General features: G+C 37.9%; 1 protein-coding gene across 1 annotated transcript; it reads right to left on the reverse strand.

Moving 5' to 3' along the window:
• Positions 1–20,681: 20,681 nt before the first annotated feature.
• On the reverse strand, positions 20,682–22,021 carry LOC107827073 (dirigent protein 25-like). The gene has a single exon (XM_016654135.2). The coding sequence runs from the start codon at positions 21,944–21,946 to the stop codon at positions 20,777–20,779; it is 1,170 nt and encodes a 389-aa protein (XP_016509621.1). The 5' UTR covers positions 21,947–22,021; the 3' UTR covers positions 20,682–20,776.

Raw genomic sequence — 22,021 nt, forward strand, 5'->3', positions numbered from 1 at the left:
TTATGGTCTTCAAGAAACTTGCTTACTTTACTGCCAATAAATTATTTGTCATTATCGCACACAATCTCGACCGGTATTCTGAATCGACATATAATGTGGTCCCAGATAAAATCGATGACTTCTTTTTCTCTGACCTTTTCATATGCCTATGTTTTCACCCATTTAGAAAAATAGTCAGTCAGAAATAAAATAAATGGAGCCTTACCAGGTGCCCGTGGAAGGGGGCCAATGATGTGCATCCCCCATTTCATGAACGACCATGGTGACAAGACCAAATTTAGCGGCTCTTCTGCTCGATAAATTATCGGAGCATGCCTTTGGCATCCATCGCATTTTCGAACGAACTCCTTCGCGCCTTTTTCCATATCGATCCAGTAGTAACAGACTCTGATTATTTTTTGAACTAGTGATTCGGTGCCCGAATGATTTCCACAGGTTCTTTCATGGATTTCCATCAAAACGTATTTGGTGTCTCCTGGTCCCAAACATATCGCGATTGGGCCATTGAACGTTCCTCTGACTAAGGTTCCATCCTCGGACAAACTAAACCGGACTGCCTTCGTTCGTAGGTCCCTCGATTCCTTTTGGTCCGAGGGCAGTTTTTCGGTCTTGAGATATTCCACGTACTTATTCCTCGAGTCCTAAGTTAGGTTCGTTGAGTTGATCTCGGTGTGACCTTGTTCCACCACCGATCTTGTAAGTGATACAATTTCTCCCGAGTTGATCTCGTTATCTTCGACCGATGATCCCAAGTTAGCGAGGGCATCAACTTTGCTGCTTTGATCCCGAGGTACATATCGCAAAGTTCATTCTTTGAATCGATGTAATGTCACTTGTAACTTGTTCAAGTATCTCTGCATTCATTCTTCCCTGACCTCGAATGTCCCATTAACTTGGTTTACCACAAGGAGTGAGTCACACTTGGCTTCGATCACCTCTGCCCCCAAGCTTTTGGCTAATTCAAGGCATGTAATCATGGCCTCATATTCGGCCTCGTTGTTAGTCAATTTCACAGTCTTAATAGATTGCCTAATTATTTTATCTGTTGGTGGATTTAGTACGATGCCAAGATCGGACCCTTTTGCGTTTGAAGCGCCATCCATAAAGAGGGTCCAGATTCCCGAGAAAGTCTCCGAGTTAATCAATAACTCTCTTTCAACCTCGGGTATTAAGGTCGGCGTAAAGTCGGCCATGAAGTCTGCCAAAATTTGGGACATAATGACGGTCTGGGGCCGATACTCAATATCGTAACCACTTACTTCCACGGCCCATTTGGCCAATCGGTCCGAGAGTTCGGGCTTATGCATCACGTTCCTTAACGGGTAAGTTGTTACGACACATATGTGGTGATATTGGAAGTATGGTTTTAGTTTCCTGGAGGCGCTTAGCAAGGCGAGCGCCAGTTTTTCTAGGTGAGGGTACCTAGTTTTGGCCTCATCTAAGGTCCTACTGACATGATAAATCGGAAATTGCGTACCTCGTTCTTCCTGAACTAGGACTCAACTTACCGCTATCTCCGAGACCGCCAAGTACAAGTACAATTGTTCGTTGTGAAGCAGTGGTGGGTTCAATAAATATATTTTGAGCTCCTCTAGAGCTCGTTGACATTCAGGAGTCCATGAGAAGTTATTCTTCTTTTTCAACAGTGCGAAGAATCGGTGGCTCTTGTCGGACGACCTTGAAACAAATCGCCCAGAGCAGTTATGCGCCCGATTAGCCTTTGCATGGCCTTTACATTGTCTACGACCGTGATATCTTCTATGGATTTGATCTTGTCAGGGTTGATCTCGATTCCTCGGTTGGATACCATGAACCCGAGGAATTTACCCGATCTAACTCCGAACGCATATTGTTTCGGGTTCAACTTCATATTGTACTTCTTCAATATGCTAAAGTTTTCTACAATTATTTTAAATGGTCCTCCGCTCGCAGGGACATAACCAACATATAGTCAATGTAAAATTCTACCGATTTTCCTATTTGTTCTTCAAACATCCGATTTACTAAGCATTGGTATGTGGCACCAACATATTTTAATCCAAACGGCATTACATTATAATAGTATGTGCCGTATTTAGTGATGAAGGAGATTTTTTCCTGATCATCTGGGTCCATCCGTAATTAGTTGTACCGAAAATAGGCATCGAGAAAAATGAGGATCTCGTGGTCGGTCATGGTATCGATCATACAGTCGATGTTAGGCAAAGGAAAAGAGTCTTTTGGGCATGTTTTATTCAAATCTTTGCAATATACATGCATTTTAAGTTTATTCCCTATTTTAGGGACTACCACTACATTTGCTAACCAATTCGGGTATTTAACCTCCCGAATAGACCCTATTTTAAGGAGTTTAGATACCTCGTCCTTGATGAAAGCATGTTTGACCTCGAACTGGGGCCTCCTCTTCTGCTTGACAGATTGATTTTCGGGTACATGCTTAGTTTATGAGTGGTTATCTCTGGTGGGATCCCTGTCATATCAAGATGAGACCAAGCGAAATAATCTATATTAGTTATAAGGAATTGAATAAGTTTTTTTCTAAGCTCGGGAATTAACCCCGTGCCCAGGTATACCTTCCAATCGGGCAGATGCTCGACCAACATAACTTGTTCTATCTCTTCGACCGTTGATTTGGTTGCGTCGGAGTCATCAGGGATTATAAAAGATCGGGGGACCCCGTAATCATCATCTTCATAAGTTCCCTGCTTATCCGATTGGGTCATGGCCAGTGTCGGTGACTGCTATTTGGCCTCTTGATTTGCGCTCGAATTTGGTTCCTTCGATGTTGTGAGTATTGATATTGGAATCACTTCTTCGACTGCAAACATCTCTTTTGCGTCCGGTTGTTCCCCGTAGACTGTCTTAATCCCTTCCGGAGTTGGGAATTATAACACTTGGTGAAGAGTTGAGGGCACTACTCTCATGTTGTGGATCCACGGCCTTCCGAGAAGGGCGTTGTACCTCATGTCTCATTCGATCACATAAAACTTGGCCTTTCGTATGGTTCCGGTGATATTGACCGGTAACGTTATCTCCCCCTTAGTGGTTTCACATACCATGTTGAACCCGTTTAGAATTCGGAATGGAGGCACGACTTTGTCTAATAGACCGAGCTGTTCCACGATCCTCGATCGAATGATGTTGGCCGAGCTACCTGGATCAATCAACATACGTTTAATTCAAGTTTTATTTACGAGTACAAATATTACCAGTGCATTATTGTGAGGTTGTATGATCCCTTTCGCATCCTCGCCATTGAAAGATAAAAATTCCTTCCGGTGCATAGTCTCGAGTTCGTTTCTCCCTAGTGATGGATACTTTGGTGAGTTTCAACATCGGCCCTTGCGGGATATCGACTCCACCGATGATCATATTTATGATGTGTTGAGGTTAGGTATCTTCTTGTCCTGTCTGTTTGTTAGAATCCCTGTTTCTAAAGTGGTTCTTTACTCGGTCGCTCAAGAATTCTCGAAGGTGCCCATTGTTGAATAAACAAGCTACTTCTTATCTCAGCTGTCGACAATTTTCCGTTCTATGACTGTGAGTGCCATGATATTTACACATCTAGTTAGGGTCCCTTTGAGCTGGATCGGATTGTAGAGGTCGAAGCCATTTGGTATCATTGATGCGCCCGATAACTGATACGATGGCGGCAACTTCCACATTAAAGTTGTATTCTGATAGCCTCGGTGCTTCTTTAGGCCCGATGGACCTGTCAAAGTTGTTTTTGGTCATGAGCCCCTGGTTGCTTCGACCTTGATCATTTCTCCTTTCGTTTCTTCCGGAGTTCTGCCCGGACCCACTGCTCATCCGATATCTATTATATGGTAGATATCGATCACTATTTGATCTTGGTTCACGATCGATGTCTCTCTTGACTCTGTCTAAGGTTCTGATGGGATAAACAGACTTCGAGGGGGCCCCGAGTTGGTCATCTTCGACTCTGATTTTTGATTGATACCGGTTATGTACATCTGCCCAGGTAATGGCAGGGTACTCTATCAGATTCTGTTTCAGTTGGTGTGCCGAGCTCCGAATATTGAGTCCCGGAATGAAAGCTTGAACAACCCAATCATCAGCGACTGGCAGTAGATCCATTCGTTCCATTTGGAAACGGGACCCGAATTCATCTCATTATTCTTCTGTTTAACTTTGAAAAGGTCTGATTTCCTAGTTTCGACCTTGATGGCACCAACATGTGCTTTCACTAAAGAGTCTGCAAACATAACAAACTAAGTTGTGATACCATGTCATAGCTCCATTTGACAGGGTCTCCCCGAATATTTTCAGTAGAACATACACGATCTCGTTGTCTTCCAAGTCGTTCCCTTTAATGGCACACGTATAAGAGGTTACATGCTCGTTTGGATCGATCGTTCCGTTATACTTAGGTATTTTGGGCATACGGAATTTCTTGGGGATTGGCTTTGGAGCCGCGCTCGGAGGAAAAGATTTTTGCACGAACTTCCTGGAATCCAGTCCTTTTAATATCGGAGGTACTCCTGGGATTTGATCTACCCTGGAATTGTAGGTTTCCACCTTTTTGTTATTCTCTTCGATTTTCTTTTACCCTGATTCTATCCGCTTTGTCAGCTCCTCGAGCATCTTTATAATCTCGGGGTTAGTACCCGATTCTTATTTATTTGACCTTACTATGACCAGTTCATTTCTGCGGGTGACTTCACCGGGCGGATCGGGTTCAAATATGCTCGACGTCTGACTTTGGCTCTGCAACTGAGCTATTGCCACCTATTGAGCTTGCAGCATTTCGAAGATCATTTATAGGCTGATCTCGTCTTCTTCATTATTTTGTGTGTTTTGAGCTGCCAATCAGGCCCCGCCACAGATGCTATTTTCGGGGCCGGTAGGCAAGTTGGCATCGATTGCCACATGTGAATTAACATCAATCGGATCTGCGATCGAAATTCCTACGGGATCAGCGGGTGGCCCTACGTTACCGGGTGCTATATTGTTATTCTCACCCTGATGACCGGACTCGTTGTCGATATGTAGGGGTGCTGATTGAGAGTTTGACATTTTTAGCCTGAAATCAAAGATACTTCAAATATCAAGTGTAAAGTAGTGTGTGTTATGAAGATTTGTATCAAATAACCACTATTATCCTTACCCTCACGGTGGGCGCCAAACTGTTTACCTTCAAAATCGAATAACAATTGAATTTGTTAGCGGTTATAAGGACATATGGATTAACTTGATACAAAGCGATAAATTAGATTGCAATTGAAATAAATAACGATAGATTAACCGTAAACCACGTGAGTTGGATGATTTTGGCTTGGGAAAGCAGGCCACCCTTGAATGGAATGCACTTTATTTGACACCAAAATATCAAAGAGTAAGAACTTAGAGAATGTATTGCCTATCATTATATTTTACAATCCTTAATGAATTGTCAAGTCCCCTTTATATATTGAGGGAGACCTATCCTTCAGGGTATTATTTTATTGTACTATAAAAAACATAAGCCTTTGATTTTGAAGACCGTTGGTTCTCTTTTTGACTAATTACGTGATTTCTGCCATAATGATTGGTTAATGGCAAGAATCACGGATCCCTGTCGGATGAGTTGGCAGAGCTTTCTTCAAGACCGTCAGAAACTAGACCGGTTACGCCTTTGATAGACTCGAGGGCAAATCTGATAATCTCGATGGCTAGTTTTGATGATGCTTTGGACCTGATCTTGAATATTATATTCCGCCTCGGCTGACCATGTTGGATGTCAGATAACCTCGGACTTTGATTTTTACCCTATTACAGATGTACCGACCTTGGCCCTCCGTTTCACAAGCTCGATCGAACACCGAGCTCGGTTTTAACCGTACACAAGCCTCTTGCAGAAATGCAGGGTAAGGCTGCGTACAATAAACCCTTGTGGTCCGACTCTTTTCCGAACCCTGTGCATAGCGGGAGCTTAGTGCACCGGACAATATCTCGTAAATAGATTTACTTTTCCTACAACAATGTACTCCATATATTTAATCTTCGATATTAAATTGGCTTTGGAACTTTTCGTATCATATTGTCATTTTTTGGGAGAGAAAAGGGTTTGAACTCCTTATTTCTTGTCAAATTGTACCTGGTGATAACTTGTTAATTACAACATAAATAACTGGTGACTTGTAATTGGTGAATCTATTTCTCGATCTTCGATTTCAAGATCTCAGACGAAACGCTTTTCGTTTCTTAAATTAAATCTCTTACGGATGAGTTTAAGTTCTACACACTAATAATATAAAATATATTTGTAAAATTAGATTATTTATAAGATTATTATAGATTAATTTTTATGAATACCATTAATTAATTGATAACATGCTATACTAATTGATAACAATGTCAATGAGTGATGTTAAAGAAAAGAAAATTTGGTTCAAAGGTTGGAAAAAGTATAACTATTGTTTGGGACAAGGACTGAAATAAATCAACCAATAGAGCAACAGAAAATTTGGTTCAGAGGTTGGAAAAAGTATATAGAGAGCTCGAGATAATGACTAAAATAAATCATCCAAAATAGCAGAAAATTTGGTATTATCAGATTTCTTTAACAAATCTCGAAGAAATCAGCTCGAGAAGCTTTTCCAACTATTTGATGAGCTCGAAACACACAATTAAATTCTGCTCGCTAATCAAATATAGTATAGTATAATATAATATTGTGTCACAGGTATTGGATTTAAACAATGTTCTCGTAATTTCTAGCTTGATTGCTATCCAAGATAATTAACAATTGAGAAGTATATGATTTCCAACTAAAATTACTAAGAGTCTAAAATTATTGACTAATGACAATTGAAACAAGGAATAAGCAAAGAAAGTTATCAATGGGAGAAAATAGGGGTTGATAGGATAGATGAAAGATAATTGTTTGGGATCTAACTCTAGATAATTCATTTCTAATGTTCAAGTGAGTCTCTCGAATTCACTCAATTATTAGTTCAAACACTCAGCAAAGACTCCTTTCTCGATTAAGTCTTAACCTCACAAGATGAACTAATTTAAGTACGTGAAGATATGCAAGAATGCGTAGTGGATTGGTCTTTAGGAAAACCTCTTTCGATTATTCTCCTAACTAGGTCTAATCAATGATTCAACTAGCCTCTTTTGATTACTAAAAAGAATTAATGAACTCAACCAATAATATAATGCAAATATATCACAAGTTATGCCTTACATAAACAAGTGAATATAAATGTAATAATTAAATCATCCAAAAACGCTTCAATATATAAAACTAGATTTATAACCCACAAACAATCATCAATACACCAAATCCATCAAACCCTAAAGAAAACTACTCCATAGACATGTAGAAATTCATCACAAATATAATTAAAGTATAGAAAAATATAAATTCGATCCAAACTCGGGTCTTGAGCGAGGATGAAATGATGAAACCCTTGTGCTTTTGCTCTTACAACTCCTTCTTAGCTTCCTTAGGTCTAAAGTATGTCAAAAGTCCAGAAAATAATATTTTTTCATGTATTTATATCAAGTAGGGTCGGGCCTAGACGAAATCACCCTTTCATAGCTGAAATAGAAAAACTTGCAAACTTATTGCACTGTGCTACGCCCAGTGCGTCGCATTAGTGCAATTTTCTCGGTTGTAAACTCTCTGAACTTAGCTTGTATGGCAGAATTTTGTACTGATGCTACGCACTATGCCGCGCACTATGTCTAGTATTAGTGCATTTTTCTGTCAAACCCAAAAATTACAAGTCTCTGAACTCTCAAATTTCTGACGCACATTTGCACTGATGCGTCTCACAGTGCTACGCATGGTGCGTCGCATTAGTGCATTTCCTCATAGTGTTGCTTCTTCATTGATTTTTAACGTCCTGAAGTGATCCTCGACCCCCCGAACACGATCCCGCTTAATCCTTTGGACTTTTGCTTAGACTTCAAAGGTCGAGTTATTTGATTTAGCTCCACAACATCTACATAACTCAAAATCATTCCTATAAGTCATAAAATATGCAATAAGTGTAAAATACTACCAATTAAAGTTTAACACAAGTAAAGTGCAGTGAATTAAAGTGCAATAAGCGACTAAAATACGAGATTATAGCCTACCATAAACACCCCACACTTAAATCATTGCCCGTCCTTGAGCAATCAAACTACACTTCATATAGACACGACCTTTTTAAACAACTCTACTAACTCATCACACCAAGAATAATTAAAACAGATTAAGCACTCTAACGTAACATCCTCGCCTCAAGATTTGACTCAAAAGCATCACACAATTTTCACAACCCGCTCACTTACTCTAATATAGAGGTCAATGACATTACCTTTCCTTCGTGAATCAAGTGCCCCCACACAACAATAGAGAGTAGTTCCACATACAATAAAATTTAAGAACAATCAGGAACTCAAGATAGAAAGAATTCACTCACTTTCAGAAATAACATTCATATGCCACAAAAGACGTACCAAAGGCTTGCTCGTAGTGTACTACTCTACTAATTGAGCTCATTCAGTCAAGGGTCAAGTAGGACTTTAATTGATCGTAATGTATACAGCGGGACGAGTATGATACATTTAGATATAAGAGTGACTAAACCCTTATATCAGGACCCGACCGCTCGTTTTGAGAGTTGTAGACCTGTTCCCTCATTTACTGCTCATTTTGTACTTTATAGTTGTCATATGACTTGCCGGGGTAGTCGGTTCGGGTCCGGTATGATTTCAAGATGAAATGAGACACTTCTTCTTAAGATTGAAAGCTTAAGTTGAAATGGTTGAACGGATGTTGATCTTTGAGTAAATGACTCCAGAATGGAGTTTTGATATTTTTGTTAGCTTCGTTAGGTGATTTTGGACTTAGGAGCATGTCCGAAATGTGATTTAGAGGTCCGTAATGGAATTAGGCTTGAAATGACGAAACTTGGAATTTTGAAAAGTTTGACCGGGAGTGGACTTTTTGATATCGGGGTCAGATTTTGATTACGGAAGTTAGAGTAGGTCCTAGTGTCATTTGTGACTTGTGTGAAAAATTTGGGGTCAATCGGAAGTGATTTGATAGGTTTCGGCATCGTTTGTAGATAATGGGAGTTTAAAGTTCATTAGGCTTGAATCTATGTGCAATTCATGTTTTTGATATTGTTCGAGGTAGTTTGAAGGCTCGACTAAGTTCGTATGAGGTGTTAAGACTTGTTGGAAGGTTTGGTTGAGGTCCCCGGGGCCTTGGGTTGATTTTTGATGGTTAACGGAACGATTTGATGTTTGAGAGAAGTGCTAAAGCTCACCAGCTTCTAGTGTAATCACACCTGCGGAGTGGGGATCACAGGTACGGTCTCGCAAAAGCGATGGGTGAACCGTAGAAGCGGAGATGGGCTGGCCTGGGCAGACCACAGGTGCGAGGGTCTAACCGCATCTACGAGCGAGGCTCCGCAGATGCGGAATTGAAAGAGGGGCTTGTTTCCGCAGACGCGGGTAGAAGGCCGCAGAAGCGCCTCCGCAGGTGCGGAACCTGGAGTGCAGATGCGGGCCTAGGGGACTTAAGTATTTTCTACAGAAGCATGGATTTGACTGCAGAAGCGGTTCCGCAGGTGCGAAAAGCCTGGGCAAATTATTAAAACAAGGGTTCGCGATTTTGGTTTCATTTTGGTTTAGGCGAGTTTTTAAAGGGTTTTCTAAGGGATTCTTGAGGAAAGTCTCTTGTGCTTAATTTTGATCAATAATATTGCTTCCTCATTGATTTTTCCACCTAGTTGGTGTGTATTTAAGGTGTAAATTGGGAGTTTGAGGATAAGGATTTGGAGAGTTTGATGTGGGGATTTGGGAGACGATTTGGTGTCGGATGTTGATAGATTTGGTATGGTTAGACTCGTGATTGAGAGGGTTTTCAGGTTTTGTGACTTTTATCGAATTTTGAGACGTGGGCCCGGGGGCCGGCTTTTGAGCCGATTTTTTTGATTTTGATTAATAACATAGCATTTTCTAATGGAGTTGATTATTTTAGCCCGAATTGATTATATCACATTAATTATGCCTAGATTCGAGGCATTCGGAGGCTGTTTCGCGAGGCAAGGATGTGTTGGAGTATAGATTTGCTCGGACTGAGGTAAGTAACAGTTCTAAATTTGGTGTTGAGAGTATGAAACCCAGTATTTCGTGTCATGTGTTTGGTTTTGAGGTGACACACATGTTAGGTGACGGGCGTGTGGGCGTGCACCTTAGGAATTGCGACTTGGTCAAATTCCGTAATAATCGTGTAGTGGTAAAATCTGTTGTTATTTGTACATTCTCCATGCATTAGAGAAATTTAACCACAAATCATGTTTAGACTACGTGTTGTCATTGTAGGGACCCACAGAGGTCGTGTACATGTTGAACTATATGCTAAATTGCTATTTGTACTCAGTCACAGTTTATTTGTATATTACATCTCGGTCTCTATTGTTCATTTTTTATGCATCATATCATTTTTGTTTGGGTTGCTTATTATGATTTCTGAGAGCCTGAGAGACTGGAGAGGTTGATGACTGAGTGAGGCCAAGGGCCTGATTGTGAGGTATTATACTATAGCACGTGAGTTGTCCGTGCAGCACGTGAGTTGTCCGTGTGGATCCAGATATTATACTATAGCAAGTGAGTTAGCCGTGCATCACGTGAGTTGTCCGTGCGGATCAAGATAGTATATTATAGCACGTGAGTTGTCCGTGCAGCATGTGAGTTCTCCATGCAGATTATATTGCTTGGGCTGAAGGAGCCCTCTGGAGTCCGCACACACACCCAGTGAGCGGGCATACCTACTGAGTGCGAGTGCCGAGTGTTGAGTGAATGAGAGGGCTACGTGACTGGGGCCCTGAGAGGATGCATTTGATTTCATATTTGTTGCACTTAGATGGCATGTATCACTATCTTTATAATTTTTGAAAGATATTACACTCTGTTTCAGTTGAACTTGACATGAAATTACTGTTTTGGCCTTAATGGTCGAACTTGAAAGCATACCTACTTTCTTATGTTGAAATCACTATAATTGAACTATAACTGTGAAGCTTGTCACTACTTTCAGTTCTTTATTTAGTATTGTTACTTACTGAGTTGGTTGTATTCATACTACACCATGTACTTCGTGTGCAGATCCAGGTGTTCCCGGACACAGTGGGTGTTGATTTTCGCGTAGAGTTGATCTTCTGGAGATTTCGAGGTAGCTGCCGGCGTTTTGCAGACCTTGTTTCTCCTTTCCTATCTTTCTACTTATTGTATTTGGTTTCAGATTTTCATAGACAGTATTGTTCGAACTTGTGATGTATAGATGCTCATGTACTCAGTGACACCCCGATGTTGGAAATTTTCGCATTGTATTTTGGATTTTTATCGTGTTTATGGGAAGTTGTTATCATTTAAACTATTTTAAATTCGTTTATGTTAAGTGTTGGAGTTATTTTATAAATGTGGGCTTGCGTAGTACCACGATAGGTGCCATCACGACAGGTTAGGATTTTGGGTCGTGACAAAAATCCCACACTTATATCAAACCATAACTCCACCTTTACATCAATATACATCAACTCCTACCCCTTTTAGCATATATACATCAAGAGTTACCACTATCAAGGAATATTTTTCACAACAATACAACTATTTTTTTTTCTTATTCAATTCAAGTGGGTCTTACTTTTTCAAAATAATGCACCTTTCTCCTATTTCAATAGTTCCACTCAAAATCCAAACCAACCACCCCACACTTCAACTTTTGCAAAGTTCATATCAAATTCAAGTGCTCACGAGAGGTAAAAGGTTCAAATAGATGGTTAATTCAAACAAATGGGTAGGGCTTGTAATGTGATTGCCAAAAAAACAGGATTATAGGCTCAACGAGGTTAACTAAGATACATAACAATTAAGTAGGTAAAAGTATATAACTGGCTCAACAAAGAAATGCCTATATCACTTCCAAGACTGAATAAAACTACTATTTCGCTTTGCAAACACACGGAGCAATTTTAGACATCAACTGCAATGCACAGAATACCCAAAATCTCACACACACATGGCACATAACTCACTCAGGATCAGACTCATCAAGACATTCTAGTCAAAGCAGTTAAGCAAAGTTAAGATCGGATAATTTAGGGTACTTATACAAGAGTCAAAAACTGAGGTTAAACGTCACAACTAAAGCACTTACTATTCTCAAGGCATAATTAAGTCAAGAGATATTTTCTTCAATTCCAATCATAGCACAAGGTTTCCTACTCCTAACAAAAATAAAAACTAACTACACCCGGTTCAAACAAAATTCTTGAAAAAGAACCGCGACACAAAGAAACACCACGGGGGACGTATTACACTACCTACAAAAGAAAATCTTTTTGTCTTTTTTCTTCGACTTAAATCCCTTAAGAAACCTGTCGATGATATCCATCGCAGGGAAAAATCGAAAATTTTAAAAATTTTAATTTTTTTTTCAATTTTCTTTTCTATCTCTAACTACTAAAACTAACACAACAAGAAAACTAATATACATACATACAAATATCTCCTACCCCACACTATAAGTTGTGGCATGTCCCCATGACACACAATTAAAAAGCATAAGGTAAAGAAAACTTCCCTGAACTTTCTTATTTTCCGAGAACTTATGAACTCCACCCTTAATTCTGAGTTAATTCCTCGTTTTCGCTCCTTGGGTTTCCTTATAGAGATCATTAAGCCCAATTATTCTGAGGATACCTGCAAGACCCACTTTTTTCTTTCTTTCTTGTCCTCATCTTGAGCAGTGAATTGCTCTTTCATGCTGATCCTTAACTTGATTATGCATTCTTTCACAGGATGAATTTATACATATTCCTGTAAATCTCCAAAAATAAAATTCACATAATCAAGGTTAGAATAAGAAAACAAAGATGAAAGATCAAGTGAATATTCCTCTGGTATGTCCAAGACCATTTATTTCTCATTCTCTTCTACTACATGTTGCAGATGTAGAAAGGTGGATGAGGGTTTGGACTCTTCTTCCATCACTTCATATTCAACCAAAGCCTTATTTTCGATCATCTCAGTTGAATCAGAGTCCTCTTGTATCGTGGACATCTCCTTCTGTTGACGCTCATCCTCTTGGGTAGGCTTATTCTCGCAGGGTATCTCCTCCATATATTTCCTATTACAATGCCATGAGCCTTCTGAAAGTATACTTACTAATCGACTCACTTGCATTGTTAGGTTCTAAATGGCTTCATCACTTTGCATAAACCTGTTTTCAACACTATTCATGAACCTATGCATAAGCGCTTCTAAACTACCATTCTCCTCTTGAGGTGGTTGTCTCGCTTTGCTTTCATTGCAGTTATAATAAGCGTATTCATCCCAACCAGAGTTAAAATTGTGCCCATATGAATCCTCGTACCTGTACGGACTAGAAACAGAGCGAGACTGTTCAAAATACGAACCATATGAAGAATACATACCTACTTGACAATCAACCCAGATATGATTTTCACTGTATTTAAAACACATACCGGACCGCTAATAATGTTCAGCTGCTAATTCTTCAACCGTTTTCTTAGGCTGGTTATACTCCATCTTCATAACATTTAGAGTTCAATATCTACAGTATCTTCTCCAACTTGTTAGGTACTACAAAACAAATCTTGAAAAGAAGTTAACAAATAAAGAAAATAAAATAAAAAAGAAAACAGAAAAGAAAAACAAAACTAAAACCTAATTCGTGAATTAGCACCAAAAACTATTTCAAGCACTATTAATTGTCAATCCCCGGCAACGGCGCCAAAATTTGACGAGCTCAAAACACACATTTTAATTTTGCTCGTTAATCAAATATAGTATAGTATAATATCATATCCATATTTATTAGATTTAAACAGTGTTCTCATCGTTTCTAGCTTGATTGCTATCCAAGATGATCAACAATTGAGAAGTATATGATTTCCAACTAAAATTACTAAGAATCTAAAGTTATTAACTAATGACAATCGAAACAAGGAATAAGCAAAGAAGGTTATCAATGGGAGAAAATAGGAATAAGCAAAGAAGGTTATCAATAAGTAAAGATAATTGTTTGGGATCTAACTCTAGATAATTCACTTCTAATATTCAAGTGAGTCTCTTGAATTCACTCAATTATTAGTTCAAACATTCAGCAAAGACTCCTCTCTTGATTAAGTCTTAACCTCAGAAGATGAGCCAATTTAAGTACGTGAAGATATGCAAGAATGCGTAGTGGATTGGTCTTTAGGAAAACCTCTTTCGATTATTCTCCTAACTATGCTTAATAAATGATTTAACTAGCCTATTTTGATTACTAAGAAGAATTAATGAACTCAACCAATAATATAATGCAAAGATATCACAAGTTATGCCTCTCTCGATTACATGAACAAGTGAATATAGATGCAATAATTAAATCATCCAAAAACGCTTCAATATATAAAACTAAATTTATAACCCACAAACAATCATCAATACACCAAATCCATCAAACTCTAAAGAGAACTACTCCATAGACATGGAAAAATTCATCACAAATATAATTAAAGTATAAAAAACATAAATTCGATCCAAACTCGGGTCTTGAGTGAGGATGAAACGATGAAATCCTTGTGTTTTTGCTCCTACAACTCCTTCTTTGTTTCCTTAGGTCTAAAATATGTCAAAAGTCCAGAAAATTACGTTTTTCCATGTATTTATACCAATTAGGGTCGGGCCTAGATGAAATTACCCTTTCCTAGCCGAAATAGGAAAACTTGCAAACTTATTGCACTGTGCTACGCCCAGTGCATCGCATTAGTGCAATTTTCTCGGTCGTAAACTCTCTGAACTTAGCTTGTATGACAGAATTTTATACTGATGTTATGCACTATGCCACGCACTAAGACTAGCATTAGTGTATTTTTCTGTCAGACCCAAAAATTACAAGTCTCTGAACTCCTCAAATTTCTGACGCACATTTGCACTGATGCGTCATACAATGCTATGCATGGTGCGTCGTATTAGTGAATTTCCTCAGGGTGTTGCTTCTTCCTTGATTTTTGACGTCCAAAAGTGATCCCCGACCCCGAAAACGATCCCGGCTTAATCCCTTAGGATTTTACTCAGACTTCAAAGCTCCAATTATTTGATTTAGCTCCACAATATCTACATAACTCAAAATCATTCCTACAAGGCATAAAATACGCAATAAGTGTAAAATACTAACAATTAAAGCTCAACACAAGTAAAGTGCAGTGAATTAGAGTGCAATAAGCGACTAAAATACGAGATTATAACCTACCATCAAACAACCAAATACATAATTCTGGATCAAAATGTCAAATACACAGTCAAGATTTTGGAGTAAATTAATTCGATTAGTGCTAGACCACATGCAACTTAATTACCCAGAATGCTATTAGTAGACATATCTAACTATACATGTTAATCGGGCTGGGCTGACCCGTTTACAACCCGGTTCAGCCCGGTACTGTAGCGTGGGGGGCGGGATGGGACGGGTTAGGCGGGGAGCGGATTTCAAACGAACAGTGTTTTGATACCGGTGCACCGGAACTCGCTAAGCCCGTTAACCCGTTAACGGATTTTTAACGGGCTACAGCCCGGTTCAGCCCGGTTTTTAACGGGTTTTTGTTTTTGGATCGTTGCCAATGGTCAAATTCAAATATGACCGTTGGCCAATGGCCCTTTTTTGCAGAAATGGCCATTTCGGCCTACCCCCTTAAGAAAATACCTCCCACACCCCTAATATTTGATAAATTATAATTTTAACCTTTTAAAAACTATAAATAGACCCCCTTCTTCTTCATTTTTCCTCACAATTCACTCTCTTACTATTCTAATTCTCTCTCAATTCTCTCCTGATATTATTGATTATTGTTCTTAAATTCTCAATTACTTATTATTTCAAGTTTCATCAAATATTTAGTTTAGCCATTACAAAATTATTATTATCAAATATCAAGTATTCAAGTGAAGTGTGGTATCAACTATCAAGTATCGATCTATCAATTGAAGTTTGATTTTCATATATACTTAGTTACTAGGTGGAATTATACTTATTTATTCTTAAAATATTGTTATAAATATAGAATGCCTATAACTAAAGTTGCTAATTCTCATTGTACCGATCCTAGCCGTTTGTTAATATCTAGAACTTGGGATGTCATTGAAGATGTTGTAAAGTTTTTACAAAAATTTTATGTGGCTACACTTGAGTTTTCTGGAGCTTATTATCCTACTATTGTAAATGGTTTAGTTCATATTGTTGAAATTTCTCTTTTATTACATAATTTGAAGAAGAAAGAAGGATATACTTTTGTTGTTGAATCTATACTAGATAAGTTTAAAAAATATTTCTACCCAATTCTCCTTATTTACCTAATTGGTGCTATTTTAAACCCTTCTATCAAAATAGCCGCTTGTCGCCAATTAATCACTGCTTTATATTCTTATATGGATATTGGACCAATTAAAACTCCTGATATTGACACTTGTATTTCTGATCTATACAAACATTTAGAAACATTATATAATTATTATGCTAACATTGTTGATGCTTCTTCTGCTGTAAATGCAAATATTCCTTCAAGTTCAGTTTCTACATCTGGGACCAGTGCTTTGGATGATAATGATGGTGTTGAAAATTATTTGATTTGGTCTACACTAGGGGAGCATCAACAAACCAGTAGCAGGAATATTGATGAACTTCAATTCTACTTGTAAAAGTCAGCAGAGCCCCGCACAAAGGAATTTCTACCACTGGGTTGGTCGAGGAGTAACTCAAATCAATTTTCTGTTCTTTTGGCGATGGCTCGAGACGTGCTAAATGTGCCTATTTCAACAGTCGCACCAGAGAGCGCATTTAGCCAAGCAAGGCAGCAACTAGGAGATACCCGTCATTCATTGGGCAACAACGCTTTGGAAATTCTAGTGTGCTTCAGAGATTGGATAAAATCAGAACGGCGAAATCAATGGCGTGACAAAGTAGATGAAGCGGAGGACCAAGAAATTGGAGATATAATGGTTTATGGTTCTGATTCAACCAATGTCGGAAACCAAGAGCCTCATGTTGACATGGATAAACTTACAAAAATGATGCAAAGCATGTGATGTACTATTTTTTTTTTTTTATAATTGTTGTAAACTTTTAATTTACAAGTTTAAAAATAACAAAATCAAAAAAGAACTTGCAACTTAATTTGAAGTATTATATATTATTCAATAAAAATATCAAATGAAAGTCTTTGGAGCTTGATCCTTACATATTGCCTATTGTTTTTATTAAATAATTTTTTGTAGCCAATTACTTTCAAATTTCAATTTTAAAATTGTAAAATTCAAATTTCAAATTTAAAACTTTAAACTTCAAAGTTTAATTCTAAGCCTTAAAAGTTTGCAAACACTTAAGTATCAATAACATTGAATAAGAAAAATAAAATTTACTTTTAAAAAAAAAAATTACACGGCCCGGTCCATCCCGCAAAGCCCGAACCCGGACGGACAAAAAAAATCCGAAAAAATACAGCCCGCTAACAGTCCAAAACATTAAACGGATAAGCTGGTTTTTTTTGTGTCCAACCCGTCCAATCCCGCCCGTTAAACACTCATATATCTAACTACCTTTAAAAATTGAAAACCGCTATTACCCTTAACTTTATGGTTAGCAAATGGTTGTAATGATTATACTTGCAAATTGGGAGTAGTGTGTTTTCCTTTGGTAGGTCCAATTTGATTTCAGAAATATTTAAGTGGATATTAAAGGTAGATATCATAATTACATTCTGAGATTGCTTAGTGATTAGCATTACAATAATTTTATCAAAGTTGACTGTGTGATCCTTTTATAACTAACCACAATCCTTTAACTGATCTTGTGTTAAAAAAAATCGGGATTTTTTGTCCACATTGTCATGATTAATATAAAGTTTTGTACTTGCATATTAAAAAATAAAGATTTTTTCCCTTTCTTTTCCCTTCATAAAAAACGGAGTCAGAAGAGCTGCACCAAAATAAAAATAAAAATTAGCTACTTAGAAAACGAAAAAGTACTATAAGAAGCATTATTTCCATCAAGTGAAATCAAAAAAACAAAATATAATTACGCAAATAAGCTAAGAAAATTCAATATCTAATAAATATACATGAAAAAAAGTTTAATCTTTTATATACAATATAATTTTTGGTCCCCTACCTTTCCCCTGCCCCGACTATAAGTTAGAGTAAGGTTTGAAGATATACCCAAATAGAATTTAAATTCCTCGTTAAGTTGAATAATAAAATTTCTTCACTAGTAAATTTTTAAATAATTAATCTATATGAAAGTTGTTTAATTAGTAAAATCTTTTCTTGATGTATAAGGTGATCAGGATTAACTGAAAGCGGATTTCTTGAATTGTGTACTGCTAAATTAACTCAATGAAGCATTTACAAATTAATCACAAGTAAAAATCATGTTACTCTAATCCAAAACAAAATAATGTTATGAATATTCAATAAGTAACTTTACTTTAATATTTATCTCTTAATATTTGGTAGGGTTACAAATACAGACATATATCCAACTATACAACCTAGAAAGGAATTTCTTGTCCTTAGATGTTTTCTAGCGTTTGCTCCTCTGGACGGAAAGTGCGACAACGGAGCTAAAAATTTCATTAATACACTTTATCCAACTTAATTAAAAAGAAGGTTTCTTTATTTGAATATGTGGGTCGTACAGAAATTATTTGATCCTTGAGCACGCGATTAAAGCTGTGGGCCTTTTTTTGCCTCCTTTTCTCTTTTTTCTCCTTGTTACATTTCTTTTGGTTTATTAATTTCATGACTTACGTGTATCATCTCTTTCTTTTTGTTTTGTTCCATTACAGTGGTTGATTAATTACAGTGCGGTGGTAATGTGTAATTATTAGGAAGCAGATTGCTATTTACTTGTTTGTTCAAATTTTCTTATTATATTTAGTTTTTTTATCTGTCGAAAGAAAAAATAACATATTTATCATAATTGAGTTTTCCTTCTTGTAGAGGGAAATTATAAATCTCTCATATTTGGCTAGTCGCTTTTCTTATAGGAAAAAATTTGGACTTTTATAAATTGAGGATCCTTCCTTCTAATTCAGTAACATCTATAATGTAGCCATAAGGGTTTTAAGAGTCGTGTTTGGGGGGAGAATTTTACGGGATAAGTGTTAGTGTGTCACTTGTGTTTGCCTCTTCGTGAGGTTGTTCTCTCGATATTTTGTACTTTCTTTTATTACAGTGGATTGCTCCTCTCCGCCCGTGGACGTAGGTCAATTGGTCAAACCACGTTAAATGTTTGTGTCTCTTTTGGTATATTTCTCTTTTGTTGTGTGATTTATCATTGTTTAATTGTTGCTTTACTAGCTTCCGCATAACATCTGATGTTTTCGATTCTAACATACCTAACATGCCTTTTGTCAAACAGGAAAATGAGTAGTTATGGCATTGACTGTGAGGCACCGGCCAGCAGTATTAGTTAGATGATTATGGGAAATGTCACTAATTTTTAAATTTTTTTTAGGGTAGGATTCAGCCCGTGAATAATGAGGAAGTTAAAGGTAGAAGAAATGATAATCTTTGGTGAAATTGAACATATGTATTCAATACTAATTAAGTGATGTGAAGAGAAATGCGCTGTGGTGATTACAACTATAATTCTAGGAAAATGATATTTAATTTAATAGGTGACAATTTAGCTGGCTTTTTACGAAATCTATTTCAATAGAGTGTACGATGTCGATTGCCCGAGGGAGAGCACTCAATGGGCTAGGGTTGTCTCATTTCGCCTTACCAATTTCAAGGAAACACCGAATACAGACATAAATCATTTGTACCGACAAAGATTCATAATCAAAAGAGAAACAGCCCAGATCGCATACACTTCCTCCCCTGCTTGAGCACCTCATAACTACATTTAAAGGAATAAAATAAGATATTTCGTTCGCTCCGAATTCGTCTGACAATTTTTATTCTGGAATGTTTTCTAAATATTGGCGTTGTTTCTTTACAAACAATGCCAAGAAATCAAATTAATAGAATATACACAAGTACAGTTTATCCAATTTTCATAACTTTCAAGAAATCAAATTACTAAAATATACAAAGGTCAAGTTTTCATTTGATATTTTCTTATTAAACTAAGTTTTTCTACCATTTCTTTTATCATGTCTACTATATGAATCTGATTTAACATCTTGAACTTCCTGTTCAGTCAAGAGTCCATATCAAAAACTAGATAGTATGGAGTAGGTGTTGTGGAATATGAGTTTTAAATAAACATGCAGTATATGATATGGGCCTAGCCTTCACCTAATGACTGTTACGTAATTCCAGTCTATATTTAGTAAACAGCCCACGGACAGCCCATCTCAATTCTTACTCGATAAATAGGGGGAAGTGCACAAACAGCCATTTTTAGAACTACGTTTAGGGATTAACCAAACTTGTTTTGTCCTGAAAAATTAAATTAAAAATCTTAATTTCAAGAGTATTTAGGACATTTTCGAAAACATTAAACGGGACAACGGAAATTAAAGACACATTGCTTAATTCTAGCAGCTTACCGTGCCATTTCTAAGATGATTAGGGCTATTAAAATGGGAAATTGGGAACAACATTTGGTGGTCCCATAAGGGATCTTTGAGGCTCAGTTCTTTGAGTATCGTGGAACAAAAGAATAAACTTCAACAAATTTTCACAAAGTTTCAAACATCTTATACAAATCTCTGAATAAAGCACAATACAACAAAGCAATATAAATTACTACAACACACTAGTAGGCAAGATAGACAGTAATATGAAGCAGAGTCTGCACACCATCAGTTTCTTGTTGGTTAGCAGCTGGAAATGTTTTGACAGTAGCAAATCCCTTTGCATTCACATATTTTCCAGTTCCACCCATTATTGCAAGATGTGATTCCGAAACCCTAGTCCTGTGTACTCCAAAGAAAGTAAGGCTATCACTATAGCTTCCACTATGAAACATCACTGTAAAAGCCATAGTCTGACTATTTCCATCTTCTGAACTCGCAACGTAAAATCCTTGTGCTTTACCAACTAGGCCAGAGTTAAGTTCATGACTTTCTGTTAATTCGTCGTCGAACACTGTCAGTGTACCGAACATGAGTTTTTGGAACGTGATTCCTGATCCTAACTGAGCCATGTTTAAGGCGGGGAAACCAGAACCTCCACCAATGATGTTGTTGTTTCCGTTGTTTTGAATAACGTTAGAAGTGGTTCCGCTTAGACCTGTGAGAAAAGGGATGTTGTTGTTGCTGATGATTCCGTTGTTGTTGCTGTTTACTGGGACACCATTGTCGACTGCTAGAACTGCACCATTTGGCTTTGCGAAGGGTACTTGTCCGCTCAGTGAAGGGTTTGTTGCAATGCCAGTTACTGCTATTGCTGAAGGGTTTGATCCTCCAAGAATGTCATGCATGAAAAAGGAAAATATATGATCATCTTCACCAGCTGTCGCAGCAGTTGCAGCACCTGCACCACCTACCGGTGCTGCAACACCTGCAGCTCCTGCACTACCTACATGTGCTGTAACACCTGCAGCTTCTGCACCGGTAGGTGCTGCAATATTAGTACTTACCCCAGCAGGTGTTGCAACACCAGCACCTACCTCAGCAGGAGCTGCAACACCAGCACCTGCACCAACATGAGTTGTAGGTGCTACGATACCAGCACCTACACCAGCGGGAGTTGCAACACCAGGAGCCGCTCCTGCACCGATAGGAGCTGCAACGCCTGTACCTACAACTGCCCCTGAAGCTGTTGGGGCCTCGTCTGTATCAGGAGCTTCTGGAGCAACGGTGGGAGTAGTGGGCTCCTCGTCGAGGATTCTACGCGCAGTGGTGGAGGTGATTGTGAGTGCTAGAACGAGAAGGAATGTAAAGATGGCTTTGAGTTGAAAATGTTTGGATTTAGAAGTTGCCATGAAAGATTGATGGAAAAGAGATGTTTTTGGCGTTTGATGGTTCAAAAATGATTCTTTGGAATTTGATGCATACAA

This window comes from Nicotiana tabacum, chromosome 9, assembly GCF_000715075.1.
Source record: "Nicotiana tabacum cultivar K326 chromosome 9, ASM71507v2, whole genome shotgun sequence".
Classification (NCBI taxonomy): Eukaryota; Viridiplantae; Streptophyta; class Magnoliopsida; order Solanales; family Solanaceae; genus Nicotiana; species Nicotiana tabacum.